The sequence below is a fragment of the Oncorhynchus mykiss genome, chromosome 3 (genome assembly GCF_057628025.1).
Source record: "Oncorhynchus mykiss isolate SJ-2025 chromosome 3, ASM5762802v1, whole genome shotgun sequence".
NCBI classification, from domain to species: Eukaryota; Metazoa; Chordata; class Actinopteri; order Salmoniformes; family Salmonidae; genus Oncorhynchus; species Oncorhynchus mykiss.
Window position 1 is genome coordinate 74,207,827 of NC_143024.1, and position 22,965 is coordinate 74,230,791.

General features: G+C 41.9%; 1 protein-coding gene across 2 annotated transcripts in view; it reads left to right on the top strand.

Moving 5' to 3' along the window:
- Positions 1-522: 522 nt before the first annotated feature.
- Positions 523-22,965, top strand: part of LOC110520346 (5-hydroxytryptamine receptor 2A) — a 42,026-nt gene continuing 19,583 nt past the window's right edge. The window contains exon 1 of one of the 2 annotated variants that reach the window (XM_021597601.3): positions 523-2,170. In XM_021597601.3, the coding sequence (XP_021453276.3) occupies positions 1,687-2,170 (484 nt within the window). In that variant the 5' untranslated portion in view covers positions 523-1,686. The remainder of the gene's footprint in view (positions 2,171-22,965) is intronic. The other variant, XM_090230128.1, reaches the window with a different exon arrangement.

A 22,965-nucleotide genomic window follows, 5' to 3' on the forward strand; every position in this document is an offset into this window, starting at 1 on the left:
GTTTTTGTTGCTGGTTCACATTCAAATAAATTATGATGAACCCAAATCATGCTGCGCCTTGGTCTACCCATTTCGACATCCGTTACAGTATGTGAGAGACCCAAGAGTGGGAGGAATGAGGTGGTCCTTCGGTGGGCACAACAGGGGGGTACGTGCACAACAGGGTGCTCTCTTGCTCTGTGGTACTTGGCACAGACACTGCTCAGAAATACCCCTGTATGCACACTATGCTGCCTGAATTCAACTGATTTCTCACTGCGAAGCAATACCTTTATGAGCTCTCACAGAACAACTCCTAAAGCTACTGTGTGTAAACTGAAGACCTACCCTGGAATGTGCCAGGAGGGAGAGCTGCCTGAAATACAGTACAGAAAGCCTGCCCTGTGTGAGAGTGACAGAGAGAGAGAGAAAGAGAGGGAGACCGAGAGAGAGTGAGTGAACCAGGAAGAGAGAGAGAGATGCGTGGAGAGGGGAGCAGAACAGAGAGTGAGGCAGGGAGAGTGAGAGGCAGGGAGAGAGAGAGAGTGAGGTAGGGAGAGCGAACAAGAGGCAGGGAGAGAGAGAGAGAGGCAGGGAGAGCGAACAAGAGGCAGGGAGAGAGAGAGAGAGAGAGACAGAGAGAGAGAGAGCGCATGTGAGTGTGTGTGTGAGGGAGAAGAAACGGCACACAGTGGAGTAGTGCTCAGTGACTGGTGGCTGAGGTGAGGTGTAGAGCTGTAGGGGACTTCCTAATAATCAGGGGACCTGAAGACCCTGTCTTTTGTCAAAGAGGAATCAAAACGATATGGGCTCTGTAGAGGCTGGACTAAAGGGCTGAAGGAATATGGAAGAAAAAAAGGAGAAACGGAATAAAGGTAGAGGAATGTTTTCAGTGTGACTGTTTTTCCCAAACCACCATTTTCCATCCATCACATCCGGCGAAACTCACCACCTTCCCAGCACAGAGGGCGGACCTGGCTGGAAGTGTGTGTGTGACAGTAAGAAAGGGAGGAAGAGTGTCTGTGACACCTGTCGTCACTCATTATGCTGTTGATCCATCTCCATAGCACTGACACACACAGGTGCAGTTCCTAGCGAGCGCAGCAGACACCTGAGAATTTTCTGACAAACACATACCTCCTGTCTCATCTTCTCCATTGAAATGACGATGTCAGGTTTAAACCGAGCGATCGCTGCCTTCTGACAGTGTGGATACCTTCTGTCCAAACTGGCACACTGGAGTTGAGCACATTCTTATCATTATACTTTCCTGATTTCAAATGGATTCAACCTCTTTGATCAACAGGTAATAATGTGGACCTGAGAAAAGGATTGAATGTGAGATATCGTGCTTAGGGTATTTGCCCTCCGGTTTGGAATACTTGGAACAGAGCGAAAGTCATAGAGCTCTCTATTGTTCGGGGGGTGGGGGGGGGGTTTGCTAAGTTATTGTTGCTCTCCGTTTCCGTCTGTCATTAGCTACGACTACTTCAAGAATTAACCGAGGTGAAGTCTGTACCAATGGACAGCCTTCTCTGACTTAATCCCACATGTAGTTTAACACTGACAGACGTTATGAGGGTTGACTTTGAGCTCTGAGCATGTGGAGACTCTTAAGGACCAGACCTATCCCTTTCTGCTCCTCTCTCACCACGTAACAGACTTGTAAGAGTTAGTGTGCCATTGTAAGGGACGTGCTGGAGGTGTATGGCGACTGACATAATGAACCTGCATGGGAACGTATCGGAGTTGATCTCTTCTGCCGTCAGAGCCATAACGCTTCCGTCCTTTGACCCCGAACCTGACCCTTGGCCTAATGGTCCAGAGAGACTTCTGGGAAATGAAAGCATGAATTTTTCAAATGGGTGTAATGGGAATGATGGCGGCAATGTGCATGACTTTCCGCCAGGCAACTGGACGCATAGCGGTAAGGTTTACAGTGATGAAGCAAGGATTCTGGCATCATCGCAGTGTGTGAAGGGGATGAAAGCAGTGGATAAGAACTGGGCTGCTTTGCTGATCCTGGCGGTCATCGCCGTTACAGTGACGGGTAACATCCTGGTCATCATTGCAGTGTCTCTGGAGAAGAAGCTCCAGAACGCCACCAACTACTTCCTGATGTCGCTGGCTGTCGCCGACATGCTGCTGGGCATCCTGGTCATGCCCATCTCCATGGTGACAATTCTCTATGGTGAGTTCCAGCTCAAGTTCAAAACTTTATTGTCTAATTGTTTGGTTAAACATTTACATTTGTCTTTGGCTTGCACACGTACAGGCTCAGACACAGCACAGTAAAGACGTACAAAATAACAGAAAACAGAGAATGAATCATAATACTTACAAAGTCTATCAACAAGAGTGTGTTTTGTATATTTGACATTTACGTTACTGTTCTCAGATTTTGTATTCATAGATTTTAGATTTTTATGAAAATGTGTTTTTTTTTACAAAATGCTATATATCCATAACTTATCTGGAATGGAATGGTCGTATCCTGTATATTTGACTGTACAGGATTTGGTTGTCTAACCTAGCTATCTTAAGAAGAATGCAGGTACTGTAAGTCGCTCTAGTTAAGAGCATCTGCTAGATGACTAAAATGTCAAATGTAAATGTTTTACATACAGATCTCCTATTAGTGTATTGAGTTATATTTTTTTATTAAATATTGATGTCACAAATGTATCATGTGTACAGTTCTTTATTAAAAATGTAATTATTTGTTACATTTGACTGTGTAAAACCTAGCAGTACTACTTATTTCTCTGAGTGAGGCATATAACATTTTGAAAAAAAACACCCTATTATTTGTCTCTGAAATATAACCATCAAGTGATTTTAAATAAATATGCCTGTCATTGAACAACCCCATACAATGATTAGATAGTGAAAAAAACACACCAATCTCTTTCATAATTTATTTAAACAATAAATGCTAATTTACCTACATTTCTGAAAATGGATATACAGTGTTTTGGAATTAAACTCTTCATTTATTTATAGTAGTATTTAGTACGTATTTCATATTTACAGTGCCTTGCGAAAGTATTCGGCCCCCTTGAACTTTGCAACCTTTTGCCACATTTCAGGCTTCAAACATAAAGATATAAAACTGTATTTTTTTGTGAAGAATCAACAACAAGTGGGACACAATCATGAAGTGGAACGACATTTATTGGATATTTCAAACTTTTTTAACAAATCAAAAACGGAAAAATTGGGCGTGCAAAATTATTCAGCCCCCTTAAGTTAATACTTTGTAGCGCCACCTTTTGCTGCGATTACAGCTGTAAGTCGCTTGGGGTATGTCTCTATCAGTTTTGCACATCGAGAGACTGACATTTTTTCCCCATTCCTCCTTGCAAAACAGCTCGAGCTCAGTGAGGCTGGATGGAGAGCATTTGTGAACAGCAGTTTTCAGTTCTTTCCACAGATTCTCGATTGGATTCAGGTCTGGACTTTGACTTGGCCATTCTAACACCTGGATATGTTTATTTTTGAACCATTCCATTGTAGATTTTGCTTTATGTTTTGGATCATTGTCTTGTTGGAAGACAAATCTCCGTCCCAGTCTCAGGTCTTTTGCAGACTCCATCAGGTTTTCTTCCAGAATGGTCCTGTATTTGGCTCCATCCATCTTCCCATCAATTTTAACCATCTTCCCTGTCCCTGCTGAAGAAAAGCAGGCCCAAACCATGATGCTGCCACCACCATGTTTGACAGTGGGGATGGTGTGTTCAGCTGTGTTGCTTTTACGCCAAACATAACGTTTTGCATTGTTGCCAAAAAGTTCAATTTTGGTTTCATCTGACCAGAGCACCTTCTTCCACATGTTTGGTGTGTCTCCCAGGTGGCTTGTGGCAAACTTTAAACAACACTTTTTATGGATATCTTTAAGAAATGGCTTTCTTCTTGCCACTCTTCCATAAAGGCCAGATTTGTGCAATACACGACTGATTGTTGTCCTATGGACAGAGTCTCCCACCTCAGCTGTAGATCTCTGCAGTTCATCCAGCGTGATCATGGGCCTCTTGGCTGCATCTCTGATCAGTCTTCTCCTTGTATTAGCTGAAAGTTTAGAGGGACGGCCAGGTCTTGGTAGATTTGCAGTGGTCTGATACTCCTTCCATTTCAATTAATTCCATTATCGCTTGCACAGTGCTCCTTGGGATGTTTAAAGCTTGGGAAATATTTTTGTATCCAAATCCGGCTTTAAACTTCTTCACAACAGTATCTCGGACCTGCCTGGTGTGTTCCTTGTTCTTCATGATGCTCTCTGCGCTTTTAACGGACCTCTGAGACTATCACAGTGCAGGTGCATTTCTACGGAGACTTGATTACACACAGGTGGATTGTATTTATCATCATTAGTAATTTAGGTCAACATTGGATCATTCAGAGATCCTCACTGAACTTCTGGAGAGAGTTTGCTGCACTGAAAGTAAAGGGGCTGAATAATTTTGCACGCCTGATTTTTCAGTTTTTGATTTGTTAAAAAAGTTTGAAATATCCAATAAATGTCGTTTCACTTCATGATTGTGTCCCACTTGTTGTTGATTCTTCACAAAAAAATACAGTTTTATATCTTTATGTTTGAAGCCTGAAATGTGGCAAAAGGTCGCAAAGCTCAAGGGGGCCAAATACTTTCGCAAGGCACTGTATTAGGATCCCAAATTAGCTGCTGCCGAGGTAGGCGCTTCTCTTTCTGGGGTCCAAACAGGAAACAATGTCTGTGTGTCTCTTCACAGTCCCTGTTGTGCCACGAGGTGTTCTTTTATCTGGTTATTGAATCTGGTTTTATTACTAGCTTGAGTTACCTGGGGTGGCAGAGAGATCCATTTGGTCATGGCTCTATTTAATACTGTTTGCTTCCCAGCCTCTGTTCTGGTTGCACGTGTTGTTTGATGACGATGAGTGTCCGAACTGTGTGCCAACTGCTTGAACAGATACCGTCAACACCTCGCACAAAGACCAACAGTGATGCAGTAAATCTCTCCTCAACTTTGAACCAGGAGAGATTGAAATGCATGTCATTGACATTCACCTTCCGTGTACATCTAAATGCAATGCATGCTGCTCTCCTCTGGACAAACTGCAATTTGCTTATGTTTTTCTTGCCTAAAAAAAACTGCTTGGTTGACTGAGATGTCAAGAAAGCAGACCTCTTTCCTATTTTAGTAACCATTGAGTCTATATGTTTTGACTATAATAGCTTGCTATCTAGGGTAACAGCCAGCAGTTTAGACTCCTCAACTTGCTCAATCGCCACATTATTCAATAATAGATCCAGATGAGGTTTAGGTTTGATTGAGTGATTTGTCCCAAAAATAATGCTTTTAGTTTTTGAGATATTTAGCACCAGCCTATTTCTAGTTACTGACTAGGGGACAGCATTCGGAATTTTGGATGAAAAGCGTGCCCAAATTAAACTGCCTGCTACTCAGGCCCAGAAGATTGGATATGCATATAATTGGTAGATTTGGATTTTAAAAAACTGTTAAAATAGTGTCTGTGAGTATAACAGAACTGATTTGGCAGGCGAAAACCTGAGAAAAATCCATCCAGGAAGGAGTTTTTCTTTTGGTTTTGTAGTTTTCTATTCAATGCCATTACAGTATCCATTGACTTAGGACTCAAATTGCAGCTCCTATGCCTTCCACTAGATGTCAACAGTCTTTAGAAATAGTTTTAGGCTTGTATTCTGAGTGGACCCTGCTGTGTCACAGAGATTTTTCATACGCGCCACCGAGAGAGTGCCTTTCTTGTTTACCTTTTATATTGACAACGTTATTGTCCGGTTGAAATATTATCGATTACTTAGGCTAAAAACTACCTGAGGATTGAATACAAACATCGTTTGACATGTTTCTATGAACTTTACGAATACAATTAGGATTTTTTGTCTGCCTGTTGTGACTGCATAAGAGCCTGTGGATTACTGAAGAAAACGCACAAACAAAATTGAGACTTTATCGAACAAAACAAACATTTATTGAGTAAATTAATGTCTTCTGAGTGTAACCATGTGAAGATCATCAAAGGTAAGTGATTAATTTTATCTCTATTTCTGACTTGTGTAACTCTTCTACTTGGCTGGTTACTGTTTGTAATGATTTGTCTGCTGGGCGATGTTCTCACATATTCGTACGGTATGCTTTCGCCGTAAATTATTTTTGAAATCTGACACCGTGGTTGGATTCACAAGAAGTTCATCTTTAAACCTATGTAAAATACTTGCATGTTTTCTGAATTTGTATAATGAGTATTTCAGTATTTGAATTTGGCGCTCTGCAATTTCACTGGATATTGGCCAGGTGGGACGCTAGCATCCCACATACCCTAGTGAGGTTAAAGGTGCCAGTTATTTATTTTACTGTTGCAGCCGACGTGTATACTGTTGAGTCGTCAGCATACATGGAAACACAGGCTTTATTCAAGGTCAGTGGAAGGTCATTAGTAAAAACAGAAAACGATAATGGGCCGAGCCAGATGCCCTGTGTTACACCACACTCAAACGAATTTTCATTAGAGAGGCTTCCATGAAATAAAACCCTCTGTGTTCTAACATGTTTTTTCAGCAATGTGTTATGATCAATGATATCGAAAGCTGCACTGAAGTCTAACAATCTCCCAAAATCACATTATTATCAATGTATGCTGGAGCTGACATTCTTGTTGTGTTGTACAGAATTAGTTGGTTGTTTAACATTATTATTAAAATTGTTAGAATGATTAAGTCATGCGTGGAAACTCCAGCTGTTTGGTTTTTCACAAGTGGTTCAATAAGAAGCAGATAAATATTTGGAGAATTTTAATTCAATACATTTTGTGGTTGTGGTTTTGCAATGTGTTGATATTTTGGTTATATTTATATGTTATATACACCGGCTAGTTTATTACCGACACCAACCTGTTCACAAAAATGTATCGCTCCTACAGGCAGTGAGTCACATGGCTGTGGCTTGTTATATAAAGTAGACAGACAGGCATCTTGTTACTGTTCTATTGAACGTTAGCATGGCCATAACAAGTGACCTAAGCAACTTTGAGCGGGGTACAGTATGAGCGCCGGTGCCAGGGGCACCGGATCCAGTATCTCAGCAACATCCGCCCTCCTGGGCTTTTCACGCACAACAGTCTCTAGGGTTTGCCGAGAAAGGTGCGACAAACAAAAAACATCCAGTCAGCGGCAGTCCTGTGGGCGAAAATAGCTAGTTGATGAGAAAGGTCGAAGAAGAATGGCAAGAATCTTGTAAGTTCACAGGCGGTCCACAAACAGAACAACAATGGTGTGCAGAAAGGCATCTCGGAATGCGCAACTTGTTGATCCTTATCACAGATTGGCTATATTGCAGCAGATGACCACGCAGGGTTCCACTACTATCAGTTCAAAAACAAGAAGAAGCGGCTCCAGTGGGCACGCGATCACCAACACTGGACAATTGATGAGTGGAAAACCATCACCTGGAAGCTGACAGCGAGTTCAGTTTACTTGATTGGCCTGCACAGTCCCCAGACCTCAACCCAATAGAACATATTTGACATGAGATGGAACTGGCTGTTCACAGCATGAATGTTGAATAATTTTTTCCCCCTTCATTTAACTTGGCAAGTCATTTAAGAACAAATTCTTATTTACAATGACTGCCTACCCCGGCCAAACCCTAACCCGGAAGACGCTGGGACAATTGTGCACTGCCTTATGGGACTCCCAATCACAGCTAGTTGTGTTACAGCCTGGAATTGATGCCGCTAGCACTGAAATACAGTGTCTTAGACCACTGCGCCACTCGGAAGCACCTATGTACCGCCGTCCAATCTGCAGCAACTGTGGAACGGTTCCGACATTGTGTAGAATGCTCCGAAAGAATTCAGGCTATTTTGGAGGCTAGGCCGGGTCTGACCCTGTTCTAGACGGGTGTATCTAATAATCTGGTAGCATTGAAAGTACCAATTACTGGGATTGTTACTGAATATGGGCTATATTGCGAGCATCCCTTAGAGAGATCTTTACTCTGGAAGCTGGATAGACATGTACAGTCATACTATGGAAGCTGTCAGATATTTGCCTATATGGCTTTGTATTTTGATTTATGGCCCCCTTACTAGAAGCCTCCACCCCCATCTGGTCTGGTGAACATACCACATACCCACAATGCTTTGTGCAAGTAATGAATGTCACCAACATTTTTTTTCACCTGAAACATGGAGTGGAGAGGACTCTCTCTGAATAGAGTGCTGACTCTCTCTGAATAGATCTCTCTCTCTCTTTCCCAGCTTCTCCAGGGATTGGAGTTAGACAGTCTGTTGTTTCCTAAGTCCCTCTCCGTGCCTTTCTAAATGTGTAAATGTCACAAGTCTGCTTTTATAAGGAGCTTTAAGCCCTAAGTAGAGACCTCATTTGCATGAAAATGAGGAGTGTAGTAAATGAGTCTGAAGGAAGTGTGCTTCTGTGAAAAGTACGACCTCTGCTGCTTATTAGATGTTCCCCTTTAATAAGCAGACAAAAGAACTCATTAAACGTTGGGATGCCAACAGAAACTCTTCAGATACTTTGTCATTATTTTCTTGTGTTGCTACTTTGTTGCTAAATTGCCCACAGTGGATTGGATTCATCTGGCACATGAAAAGACTGAGCAAACAGAGAATCTTTTCATTACAGAGAGAACAACAACTGTATTACAGGCCTGTCTGTCTATTACATGCTGTTGGGGATTAGACGTCTTGATTCTTATGAATGCATATAAATGAGGTTTTACCCTTTGAACAGTGTCCAGAGTCAACCAATAATTTATTAGCTTGCCATTGCCATAGATTATGTGAGGGTTTATTAATTGTCTGCCTTTCGGTGATGTGACACCAGATTACAGCACCACAGGGCTCTGATTCAAGGTAAGGTAGAAGATGAACATGAGTAGTCTCACCTGACAGCCATTCTTAGAAGGCTTGCGAGATTAAGGCCTTCATGGTCCACTGAGTTATAATCAATCACTCTGTTTTATAGACACTTTTAACTGGGCTGAGTAGTCACCAAAGGCGACGTCTGGATGTTCATGAGAACAGAGTACTCTGTTATGGTCTTAATGGAGGTTAGCCAGACCCTCCAGTCCTGTCCTGTGGGACTGTTAGGAAGACAGCACCTTTCTTCAGCCTCGCCACTCATTTAGCTCTACTGCCCTCTGGAAATAAGGAAATTATTTAATCTCTTTATTGATTTGTCTCTCTCTCTTCTCGGTTATGTCAGGATCCTGATACCTGGTCTGTGTCTCCCACCTCCACCACTTTCATGGCTTTAATCGCTCTCCTTTCCTTTGCTTTGCTTCCGCTCATGCACTGTTTCGCTCTTAGAGGGGTGCATGACAGAGAAAAACAGAGACCTCTTTTCAGAGTTTGTGTTTTTGAAGACAGAAATTTTTGACAGGCAGGTATGCCATGTTCTGTTGCCGATGCAGTAAGTGTGCTCTAGTTTCTTGGTGTTGTCTAGATCATGACATAGAGAATGAATCATTGTCTTCCTACTGGGCACATATCAGTTCACCGTTTAGTTTTGTTTGACTTTAAGTTGATTTTCATGTGAAATCAAAACATTTATTTTAGGTAAAAGTTAGTTGAAAAAATACGAAATACTCTTATGTTTATTTTTTGCAAATCCAAATAGTTTTCCATGTTGATTCAACGTCATCGCATAGATTTTCTGGGGATGAAATTACGTGGAAACAACGTTGATTCAACCATTTTTTGCCCAGTGGGTTATGACTAATGCTTAACTAAGGGGAAATGTGTTTCATATAACCCCGTAAAATCCTTTGACCCTCGCTCTTTAGACTATCTTTATAGAAGAAGATTACCCCCTTGGTAAAAATAGACCTAATCCCCTGGGTGATGGACTAGAGAGGGAGAGAGAGAGAGAGAGAGAGAGAGAACAAGAGAGAGCGAGAGAGAGATGAGTGGTTTTGTGGTTAGGGAGAAAACTTGGTTTGTGCTCAGACGTTTAGCCAGACATGGGGGAAATTTCAGGTCAAGCCAGCAGCAGCAAAACAAGATTCAAAAGAGCAGCCAGCATGAGAATTAGGGTGGCAGGTAGCCTAGCGGTTAAGATCGTTGGGCCAGTAACCGAAATGTCACTGGTTTGAATCCCAAAGCTGACTAGGTGAAAAATCTGTTGATGTACCCTTGAGCAAGGCACTTAATTGCTCCTTTAAGTCGCTCTGGATAAGAGTGTCTGCTAAAGGACAACAAATTAAGGAAAGAGTGAGTCTCAGCAGCTTCCTCTCAGACACAACCAAACACAAAACAAAGCCTTGTCATTATCTGCTCTCAGAGAACCAGATGTGTTCGCAGGGCAAAATAGGGGTATACAACAATGCAGGATCTTTCCTAAATATATATGTTTTAATTATATAAACTTAACTACTTAACAACCAAAAACACACACACAGTACGTGTCTGGTTGTTTTTCAAAGTTAGCTGGCTAACTCATCGATGCTGCTTTGTAGTATACCCCTCAGGTAAATCACAGACTGAGAGATACAAGAGGAGGAAAATAAACAAATTGGTTTCTAGGGCGAAAGACAAGAGATGGGAATGATAGAGTTCCTGATGCTTCAATCAAGGGAGGGACCTTTTTCTCCCCAATTTCGTAGTATCCAATTGTGTAGTAGCTACTATCTTGTCTCATCGCTACAACTCCCGTACGGGCTCGGGAGAGACGAAGGTTGAAAGTCATGCGTCCTCCGATACACAACCAACCAAGCCGCTGCTTCTTTAACACAGCGCACATCCAACCCGGAAGCCAGCCGCACCAATGCGCCGGAGGAAACACCGTGCACCTGGCCACCTTGGCTAGCGTACACTGCGCCCAGCCCGCCACAGGAGTCGCTGGTGCGCGATGAGACAAGGACACCCCTACCGACCAAGCCCTCCCTAACCCGGGCGACGCTAGGCCAATTGTGCGTCGCCCCACGGACCTCCCGGTCGCGGCCGGTTACGACAGAGCCTGGGCGCGAACCCAGGACTCTGATGGCACAGCTGGCGCTGCAGTACAGCGCCCTTAACCACTGCGCCACCCGGGAGGCCCCGGGAGAGAAACTTCTGAACGAGAGAGAGAGACAGAGGGAAGAGACAGAAGCCCTGTTTATACCTGGTTTTAACTTGCATCCTTTGTCCTGATCTTGTCCACATTCTGAATATGCCCACATTTTTAGAAAGGTGTAGACAATCAAAAGACACATTGTGATCTGATTGTGATCAGATCATCCTGCCCACCCCTGGAGATAGTTAGACACACATTGTGTCTGGATATCTTACAAGTGTCGACATATTGGGATAGAGAAACTATTTAAATCATCATTATTTTGCCCTCTAAAATCATTGGCAGGTGGTACCATTGACTGAGAACATCAATGTGTCTTACAATAAATAAATAAATATTATTTTGAAAGAATAGCTGTGAAATAATTTGCATAAGGGACCAGGAAACCTGTTCACAATGCAGACACAGTGGACAGATAACAGACACATTGTAATACCACGCGTAAACACATTTTGGGAAATGTGGGCAAAATTAGAATGTAGACAAGATCAGGACAAAGGACACATGTTAGCCCCAGGTATGAATGGGACTAGAGAGGGACAAGAGAGAGCGAGAGAGAGAAAGGGAGAGAAAGAGAGAGACAGAGAGAAGAGGAGGCTGACTGAGTGTATAGGTGTTTGATACAGGGGCAGTTTGAGAAAGGATTTAGAAAACATACCCGAGAAAGAGAAATGGAGAGATCAAGAGAGGCGAACATCTTTTCTTGCTTATCCTCCCACCGTTATTTGAGCTACATAACTACCCTCATTTGGGGTTCTTTGGTACATGATGTCATAGTCATGGATATTTGATAGTTTGTTTCTGATCCACTGTTTATGCGTCTGTATTATTGGTACAGGCCCCGTGTTTCAAATTCTACCTACTGGAGCCCACCAGCGCTTTACTGTGTAAATGCTGCAGTTAGAGGCAGAGGTAGTGGATTGGTGGATGTATTTATTTATACGGCTCTGTGTTTATTTTTGGAGTCTCTGACTGCTTCCAGTCCTCCTCTAACTAGTTATAAAACCCTATTACACCAACGTCAAGACCAGGAATGGGGGCATCAACCATGACAGATTGTACACATGCATGCACCGCACGCACACACACACACACACGCACGCACACACACACACAGAGTCAGTATTGGCTTTTAAGAACCTGGTATCAAACACAGAAAATACTGCTATTGAACCCCAGAATAATACAGGATATCAGTAATGAACACTGTATCCACGGTGATAGACAATTTGTGAACACGTCATACATAAATGCTGTTACCAGGGTGATGATGAACCCCAGTTTAAATCCAAATGGCTAGTTGCCATGACTCTCATCCATTGACTCAAGCGTTGTAACTATTGGCCTCATTGTGTGAGGTGTGCAAGTGTGACATATACTGCATTGTACTCTGAGTCATCGTTAAGAAATCTCAGTTATCCAAACTATGAACCTGTGGACCAGACATCAGTTACTGATGACTGAGAAATTGTCTTTGGTTGGGTGAAAATGAATGCAGAACACTTTATGACATACATAGTATGGCACACAGTAGATGGACTGTACGTGTCAGCTTCATTCTCTGAATATTATGTGGTATTGTAGAATGTGTAAATAATGTAGAAAGACTGGTGTCTTTCCTTCTATTTTTACATTTCTCTGACATGTGTGAGGGTATAGATTGTAACCACAGGTGTTGTGGTGAAGCTAATCTGATGTTTCCAAATGAACTGGGATTCAAGCCCAGTCAGAATACCCAGGATGACTACTGATGTTACCTGAAACACCAAACTGCAGCAAAAGTCAAAGGTCTCAGAGAAAATGAGTGAATTAGAGACAGAAGGAGAGACAGAGCAATAGACACATTGAGAGACAGAGCGAGAGACAGACATGGACAGACAGAAAGAGACGACTACCTCCTGTCACGTTCTGACCTTTATTTTCCTTTGTTTTGTCTTTATTTAGTATGGTCAGGGCGTGAGTTGGGGTGGGCAGTCTATGTTTTTTCTATTTCTGTGTTTGGCCTGATATGGTTCTCAATCAGAGGCAGCTGTTTATAGTTGTCCCTGATTGAGAACCATATTTAGGTAGCCTGGGTTTCACTGTTGGTTTGTGGGTGTTTGTTTCCGTGTCTGTGTTTGTCACCACACGGGACTGTTTCGGGTTTGGTTTTCGTTATTGTTCACATTTATTGTTTTGTATTTCCTAGTGTTCAGTTTATGTTTTATAATAAACGATATGGACACTTACCACGCTGCGTTGTGGTCCGATCCCTGCAATCTGCCGTTACACCTCAACTGTCTGCTCCTATCCACTGTATTCTTTCCTAGATTTTCTCATTGGTTATCGTGTTTTGTTGCTTTGTGTTCGTGTCAAGGTCAGTGGCCACAGGGTTATGAAATGATGTATGTGACTTTGTCACTCTAGTACATTCTACAACATTCATATCACTCTATAACCAAGTTAGATTTGTTTAAATTCAACAACAAAATTGTATCTTGCATTCATGCCAATAAAGCATTTGAAATTAAACAATTAAATCGAGAAAGACAACAAGAGAGACATAAACAGAATATACAGAAACTAACTTACAAGAGCCTTAGTAGGATAATTGGTTTTCCAAACTTTTTCCTGAAGCGATTACCCAGCTAGCACATAACGTTCTGAGAACCATATGTTTCTTAGAGCTTGTTGAGTGCGTTGTTGTTCTGTGGTTATTTTGCATACAACCTTCCCATCACTTTCTGGGAATGGTGCTTCACATTGGGCATAGTTGCTTCAAAATGGGTAAAAACTGTTTGTATCAATGTTGGTTACATGTCATTTCAACCCCCCAAAATATTGAATAAATGTGCAAAAGTGATTGGATTTGCAAAAAGTAATAAACTTAAAGGTTATTTTGTTTGAATTCACATTAGTTGAAAACTCAACTAAATTCAAATTAAACGTTGAACTTACGTCTGTGCCCAGCGTGTGCCCACATGCACACTGATTTAAAGCAACGGTATTCTAAGGATATGCTTGTTTAAAAATTCTGCAGCTGCAATTAAAAAAGAATAACCTTAACAATTAAATAAATAGGTGACCCCGAAAGCCGATAGCACTAGCCATAATAATGAATCTGCAGAAGGGACGAGTGAGGACAGATGGACATGTGTAAATTAGACGTTCATTCATACTGCATTTATTAGGCCTATTATTACTGAACCCCGTAGGGTATAATGCAGCAACTTTTTCACAAGACAAAAGTTAACAGCTGATGATGAGATGATACAGTGCATTTGGAAGGTATTCAGACCCCTTGACTTCTTCCACATTTTCTTACGTTACGTTCTTTTTTCCCTCATCAATCTACACACAACACCCCACAATGACAGAGCAAAAGCAGTTTTTTAGAATTTTTTGCAAATGTATTACATATAAAAAACTGAAATATCACATTTCCATAAGTATTCAGACGCTTTACTCAGTACTGTTGAAGCACCTTTGGCAGCAATTACAGCCTCGCGGCTTCTTGGGTATGACGCTACAAGCTTGGCACACCTGTGTTTAGGGAGTTTCATTCTTCTCTGCAGATCTGTTGCACAGCTATTTTCAAGCCTCTCCAGAGATTTATGGTCGGGTTCAAGTCCTGGCTTTGGCTGGGCCACTCAAGAATATTAAGAGACTTGTCCCGAAGCCACACCTGCGTTGTCTTGGCTGTGTGCTTAGGGTCGATGTCGTGTTGGAATGTGAACATTCGCCCCAGAGTGCTCTGGAGCAAGTTTTCATCAATGATCTCTCTGTATTTTTCTCTGTTCATCTTTCCCTCGATCCTGACTCGTCTCCCAGTCCCTGTCCCTGCCGCTGAAAAAGATCCCCCAAAGCATGATTCTGCCATAACCATGCTTCACTGTAGGGATAGTGCCAGGTTTCCTCCAGACGTGACGCTTGGCATTCAGGCCAAAAATTTCAGTCTTTGTTTCATCAGACTGAGAATCTTGTTTCTCATTGTATGAGAGTCCTTTAGGTGCCTTTTGTCAAACTCCAAGAGGGCTGTCATGTGCCTTTTACTGAGTGGCTTCCGTCTGGCCACTCTACAATAAAGGCCTGATTGGTGGAGTGCTGTAGAGATGGTTGTCCTTCTGAAAGGTTCTCCTATCTCCACAGAGGAACTCTGGAGCTCTGTCAGAGTGACCATCGAGTTCTTGGTCACCTCCCTGACCAAGGCCCTTCTCTTCTGATTGCTCAGTTTGGCTGAGTGGCAAGCTCTAGGAAAAGTCTTGGTGGTTCCAAACTTCTTCCATTTAAGAATTATGGAGGCTACTGTGTTCTTGGGGACCTTCAATGCTGCAGAAATGTTTTGGTGTCCTTCCCCAGATCTGTGCCTTGACACAATCCTGTCTCTGAGCTCTACTGACAATTCTTTCGACCACATGGCTTGGATTTTGCTCTGACATGCACTGTCAACTGCAGGACCTTATAAAGACAGGTGTGTGCCTTTCCAAATCATGTCCAATCAATTTAATTTACTACATGTGGACTCATGAAAATTCTCAAGGATGACCAATAGAAACAAGATGCACCTAAGCTCAATTTTGAGTCTCATAGTGTCACGTCCTGACCATAGAAAGCCTTTATTTTCTATGGTGTAGTAGGTCAGGGTGTGACTGGGGGGTGTTCTAGTTTATTATTTCTATGTGTATTCTATGTTTTCTATTTCTTTGTTGGCCGGGTATGGTTCCCAATCAGAGGCAGCTGTCTATCATTGTCTCTGATTGGGGATTATACTTAGGCAGCCTTTTTCCACTTGTTGTTTGTGGGATCTTGTTTTTGTATTGTTGCTTTTGAGCCCTACAAGGCTGTACGTTCGTTTGTTTGTTTCTCTTTATTGTTTTGTTGCTGGTTCACTTTTAAATAAATGATGACCACGCCGCGCTTTGGTCCACTCCTTATAACGATCGTGACACATAGCAAAGGTTCTGAATACTTATGTAAATAAGATATTTCTGTTTTTGATTTTTTGATTTAAAAAAAAATATTATAATAATTCTAAAAACAGTTTTTGCTTTGTCATTATGGGGTATTGTATGTACAGATTGATGAGGAGTGTTCTTTATATATATACATTTTAGAATAAGGCTGTAACGTAACAAAATGTTGAAAAGGTCAAATGGTCTGAGTACTTTCCGAATGCACTGCACATAGATAGACACATTACCGCATGGCAAGCAGTACGGGAGTGTCAAGTCTAGATCCAAGAGGCTTCTAAACTATTTCTACCCCCAAGCCATAAGACTCCTGAACATCTAATCAAATGGCTACCCAGACTATTTGCATTGCCCCCCCACCCCCCCTCTTTTACACTGCTGCTACCCTCTAATATTATCTACGGCAATGTCACTGTAATAACTCTACCTACATGTACATATTACCTCAATTACCTCGACTAACCGGTGCCCCCTCACATCGACTCTGTTACAGTAACCCCTCTATATAGCCCCGCTATTGTTATTTTACTGCTGATCTTTGTTATTTTTTTTTGATTTTTTTTTTGGGGGGGGTGGTATTTTTCTGAAAACTGTGTTGTTGGTTAAGGGCTTGAAAGTAAGCATTTCACTGTAAGGTCTACTTGTTGTATTTGGAACATGTAACAAATACAATTTGATTTGATTTGATTACAGAGATAGAGACGAAAAATGCTCAACCTCCAGATGAGTATGAGGGGGAAGTTTAAGTACAATTCTTACAAGCTTGTTTGGTTTGTAGCTTATTCTTTAGATGTGTGGGGCTGCTGGTGAACCATGATACGCAGGCATAATCAAAATGACACTTGACTAGCTAGGTTTCCATCCTATTGGCGACAGATTTTCAAGCGAATATTCTTCAGAAAAACTATGCCATTTCAGAGTTTCCTTCAGGAAAATGTAGCACCAGACAACATGACAGGGAAGATTTTAATGCACCAGACATTTGATACATTTACCGGACACCCATATGCATTCAGATCCAGTCTGGTGCAGCCAGCACCATCAATAAACAAGGGATATTGGCCAAGTGAGCCACATTTACGTTACCTTAAAAACAGCCTATAACAAATTACAAAAACATTATTCATTGTGTTTCGATGTGTAGCACTTGTATTGGTTTTTTGGCTACTTTCCTAAAACAATAATTGTCCACCTCACGGTTCAGTTGTCACAGATTTGAGCACTAAATATATCAGGGTATTGCATGTAAAGGCCTATAGGCCTGTGTCCACTGTATGATATTAACATTTTAATAAATATACACTACCGTTCAAAAGTTTGAGGCCACATAGAAATGCCCTTGTGTTTGAAAGAAAAGCTAACTTTTTTGTCCATTAAAATAACATCAAATTGATCAGAAATACAGTGTAGACATTGTTAATGTTGTTAATGAATATTGTAGCTGGAAACGGCTGATTTTTTATGGAATATCTACATTGGCGTACAGCCCATTATCAGCAACCATCACTCATGTTCCAATGGCACATTGTGTTAGCTAATCCAAATGTATCATTTTAAAAGGCTAACTGATCATTAGAAAAACCTTTTGAAATGATGTTAGCAGAGTTGAAAAAGTTTTTTTCTGATTAAAGAAGCAATAAAACTGGCCTTCTTTAGACTAGTTGAGTATCTGGTGCATCAGCATTTGTGGGTTCGATTACAGGCTCAAACTCGTCAGTCTATTCTTGTTCTGAGAAATGAAGGCTATTCCATGTGAGAAATTGCCAAGAAACTGAAAATCTCGTACAACGTTGTGTACTACTCCCTTCACAGAACAGCGCAAATTGGCTCTAACCAGAATAGAAAGAGGAGTGGGAGGCACCAGTGCACAACTGAGCAAGAGGACAAGTACATTAGAGTGTCTAGTTTGAGAAACAGACGCCTCACAAGTTCTCAACTGGCAGCTTCATTAAATAGTACCGGCAAAACACCAGTCTCAGCATCAACACCGAAGAGGTGACTCCGGGATGCTGGCCTTCAATAAGAAAAAAGGCACAACCATCCCCAAAGCAAAATATATATATATATAAAATAAGTTGACAACACTCCCCTGTTTTAGACCACCCCTGCCCCCAGTAAATGTTGATCTGTCCCTTAACTGGCCTGAATTGAGTTTGAGTTTATTTTATTTTTTACAGGGACAGTGCACATTAATCAACGTTTCAGTAAAAGTGCCGGTTTTAGCCAGCCGGCTAACTTTCAACCGCAGTCCCTGGGTAGGTTATTAAAAACAATTACAATATAGACAATCATTAAGCAGTGAGTACATACAGAGCAACATAGGACAAGCAAGATGTAGCATACAGACAGAGCAACATAGAACAAAAAGCAGCAAGACAAAATACATAAAAGCAACAAAGTGTTTCCACACCTCACAAGATAGGGACAACAGACAACAGAACAGACAACATGGAAAGCGGCAATACACAGCTAAGGATTATGTTCACAAATCTGATTGACCTTTAGCCATGTCTTCATGCATTTTGTGAAAGTGTGATATGTGGTGCAGTTATGTATGTGTGTCTGATGGCAGTGTATTCCAGACATGGGAAGCTCTTACAGAGAAAGCTGATTTACTAAAGGTGCTTTTCCTAAGGGAACTATATAGCTACCTCTCATGGAAGACCTTGTGGATCTGCTGCCATATGTTTGGGTTTTCTGTTTAACAAAAATACTGAGTGGAAGGGGAGCCAGGCCATTTAGGATTTTGAATACAAGACATGTGTCGGTGTATTGCACAAGATTTTCCCAACTCAGGAGCTCATGCTTTCCGAGGATGTAACAGTGATGATGGCTATTGGGCTTCCTATCAAGCACTTTGAGAGACTGTTTGTAGACAGACTGAATAGGTTATAATGTTGTACAGCAAGCTTGGGCCAAACTAGTCAAGCAGTATGTTAAGTGGGGGAGTATCATAGATTTGAAGTACAGTTTTGCTACCTCTGTAGTCAAACAATTTCGTATAAATCGGAAATTAGCTAGGTTGAATTTGGTTATTTGAATAACCTTTATCACATGCTTTTTAAAAGAGAGGTTGGAATCAAGTATGATGCCAAAGTACTTAAAATCAGATACCACCTGGAGCTTCTCCCCTGACACATAGACATCTGGCTCAGTAGCATTTGTTGCCCTCTTTGTGAAGAACATGCAAACAGTTTTTTTCACATTGAGATGCAAACACGAGTCACTGAGCCACTTTGTAACCTGACCATTACAATAGTGAGTTCTTGTGCAGCTTGTTGTTTGCTCTTTGCATGCACATATATCACTGTATCATCTGCATACATCTGAACTTCAGACCCAGTACAGACAGAAGTCAGATCATTAATGTACAGGCTGAACAGGAGAGGCCCCAGTATTGACCCTTGGGGCACGCCCACGTCATAGCTAAGAGTGGGCGACAGTTCATTGCTCACTCTGACACACTGAGTACTGCCTTCAAGGTATGATTTCATCCATCTCAAGGCATCGGGGGAAAAGTTGAACTTGGACAATTTTGTGATGAGAATCTCATGGTTAACAGTATCAAAAGCCTTCCTTAGGTCCAGAAACACAGCCCAAAAAACGCCCCATTTGTCCATCTTGAACTTCACATTTTCCAGAAGAAAGCAGTTGGCCATTTCTGTGGAGTGTTTCGCTCTGAAGCCAAACTGCATGGAGTGTAATATGAAGGGGCTGTTGTTGAGGTGGGCAGTCAGTTGTTCTGCTACACACTTTTCAACAACCTTTGACACCACAGGTAGTATACCAATGGGCATGTAGTTATTCACGTCAGCAGGGTCGCCTGTTTTAAAGATTGCCATTATTATGGCCGGCTTCCATACCCTTGGAAACACCCCGAGACCAATAGATGTGTTGGTGACCTTAGTAATGGGGCCAATGAGTGACTTTAGTGAGCTAATCACCTTGTTCACCTTTGACTCAGAAACCTCCCTTATGATGAAGACAGGATGAGCGTCATTCACTAGCACTGAGCCCAAGAATCCAGTGGAGGGGTTCTGTGTCAGTACCCAGACAGAGTCAATAAAGTAGGAATTGAAGGCTATTGCTATTTTGTTATTCACCATGATTTATAGTCTTTTTGCAGTGTTACTATGGTCTTTCCCTGTTAACTTTTTTTAGATTATCCCAGATCAATTTAGAATTTCCCTTTGCGTCACCAACTATGTTAATAAAAAAGTTTGCCTTGGCTTGTCTGATTTCTTTCATCACCTTATTTCTCAACATGGTAAACCTACGTCTGTCATGCTCTAATTTGGATCTTAGGGCTATTTTTCTTTAGGAAACCATTTGTCCTATACGTCTATACGTCTGTATAGGACAAGAGATCATTCCAGTTAATTCCCTTAATTGCGTTTTCAAAATAGTTTAATTCACTCCTAGATATTCTTAGTTGATCCGGCTTTCTAACAGTAGAGAGGTTAAACCTGCTCTTAGACAGCTTTCTGGCTATAAGTGTCAGATTATGATCAGATAGCCCAGTAACCATATTGAATGATTTAGTCACTCTCTCTGGTTTATTACTGAACACCAAATCAATCTGTGTTTTAGAGCAACAAGTCACCCTGGTCGGCCCTTTAACTAGCTGTGTAAGGTCATTGGTGAAGATCATAAGACATGTCTGTTACAGAGTACAAGCGGGAAGAGATGGTTAGATTTTTTGCCCCATCAGATCTCATTTTCATCAAATATGCGAGGTTACAGTGATTTTAATTGAATTTCAGTTTCCATGCATCATTTACAAAGGGTTTAAGTTACGCCCACGCATCTCAAGTTTGGATTCGGCCCACAGAAAATATGAGGTCGCATAGGATCTCATAAAAACGCCGCCAGACGTCTGCGGGTTACCCGGCTGGTTAGTCACTCTGCTCTTCACCTCTCAATCCCATGTGACATGTTTGTTTGGGCTGTACTGTTCAGCAAATTGATGATCAGCAAATTGCCTTCTACTCTCTTCTATCTCAGAGCTTTCCGTATTCACCCTCTCTCTCTCTCTCATCTCCAATTATCTCCTTCTCTTCTTCTAAAGACACACCTGAAGATGAATAGAAGCGCTGCATTTTTATTACGAACACATTTCCTGGCTGTTTCAACTTCATACACACAGTCACATGGTCTGACGGTGTGTTTCTAGGTTCTGAACAGAATGTAATAACTGAATGTAATCTTCTCAAAAGGAGCAGGCCTCCTGCTGTTCTGAATTAGAATCACAATCTTCCAGCTAATATACAGGATTGGTTTTGTCAGAACACATACATTATGTTGGAATAACCTGTCATTGTGTCAAGATTTTTACCCCATTGTACTGACCCTGGTGGAATAGAGTTCTGTGGGCTTTCATGTCAATTAGTTTATTTCACGTGTTCGTGGAGAGATTTAGGGTTTATAAAGTCAGACTCATTCTTTATGGTAATGACTGTGACGAGCACCTTTTAGAATGTCTTTGATGTAGAGCGGTAGAGGTAGAGAGAGAGAGAGAGAGGAGGAGGAGGAGAAGGATAGAAAGGGAGAGACAGAGAGATTACAGAGAAACACATTAGAAATACACTATTTACAATTCACCACTGACAGAGTAGGAAGTATATAAGATCGGGTTAGAGAGAAAAACCCTGTTCACATTTCTCTATGCTGGGTGGGTCCACATAATTGAACAAATCCTTTAGCGGTCTCTGGAGCGAGTCTTTATGTCTGAGTCGTTGATGAAAAACTTGGTGTATATACAATTTGTGGTCATGCAGGTCTCTAGCTCTCCATCTCTTTGTTTTCTCTCCATCTATGCCCCTCTCCTCTCACTCTATATTTTACTCGTCCTCTTTCCCTTTCTCTACCACTCTTCTCCCCCTCTCTCCATCCACCCTGCTGTCTGTTTGGTAGGAAACACAAATCCAGCTTTGGTCAGGGGGAAGGCAAGAAAGCCTGAAGCTGTCAGCGAGTTTGAGGAGAAAAGCTCTTTCATTTATCTCCAGTGCCCAGATTGATGCCCCTGCCAATATCTGTATGAAAATATACAGCCACCCTCTGTGGATAAAGGCTGCTTCCCTGGATTCCCTGCCTCTGGGCTCTCTTCTGCTTCCGTCAGTCAATATTGTTTTGTTTCCCGTTTTTACCCCACTGGGTACAGCAGGCGGACAAGCGAAAAAAAGAGTAACTTAACCCGACTTCTTAGGGTGTTCAGATGAGCGTGTGCACTTCTCTGCCGGAGCTGTGAAATGCTACAGTGTCAAGAGTTTTTGAAAGGAGTGAAAATAGGTCCCTTTTCAGCAGACTTCTTTTCAAAAGGCGTTGAAGGGTAATTCACTGTGGCTGCTCTGCCTAGCCTTAGACCAGCATCATGGCTGCAGGTCAGAAAGACTAATTTAAGGCTAAATCCTACAGGGTGGGATGGAGCCAAATCAGGCAGGCTCTGCTGGTCAAGCACTACACGACTTCTAAAATCTTAACTTGCTCACATTTTCCCAAATCTTTCATTCCATCCATCATCAACCCCAGCATGCGTGTGCTCGCATTACACCATGATTCCCTAGTTGATCCTGCCTTGCTTTTCTCCGTTTTCGTAGGGAAAAAATGTTGACATGCAAACAGTAAGCCGTTTTATTAGTGTGCACATTGTTATGTGTAGAAACATCAAAAAAGAGACAGAGGTGCAGAAAATAGAGTTGTATAAAATAATAATGGGGCCATTTGCACACCCCTGTGCCCCTTGTGGGTCGAGATTTCACTTAAGGACCAACCAAATGGTCTAAATGAGCAAAATCCAGAGCACCGGATTTCTCTCCACAGCTCAACCATCGGTCTTCCATCAACTCGGTCCACAACTTGCGTGTTGTTGTTTTCCTCTTCGCTATCATTGTTTTGGTCTCACATGCTGAGTGCTCATCGGCTATTGGCAGCAGTCCTTGCCAAATC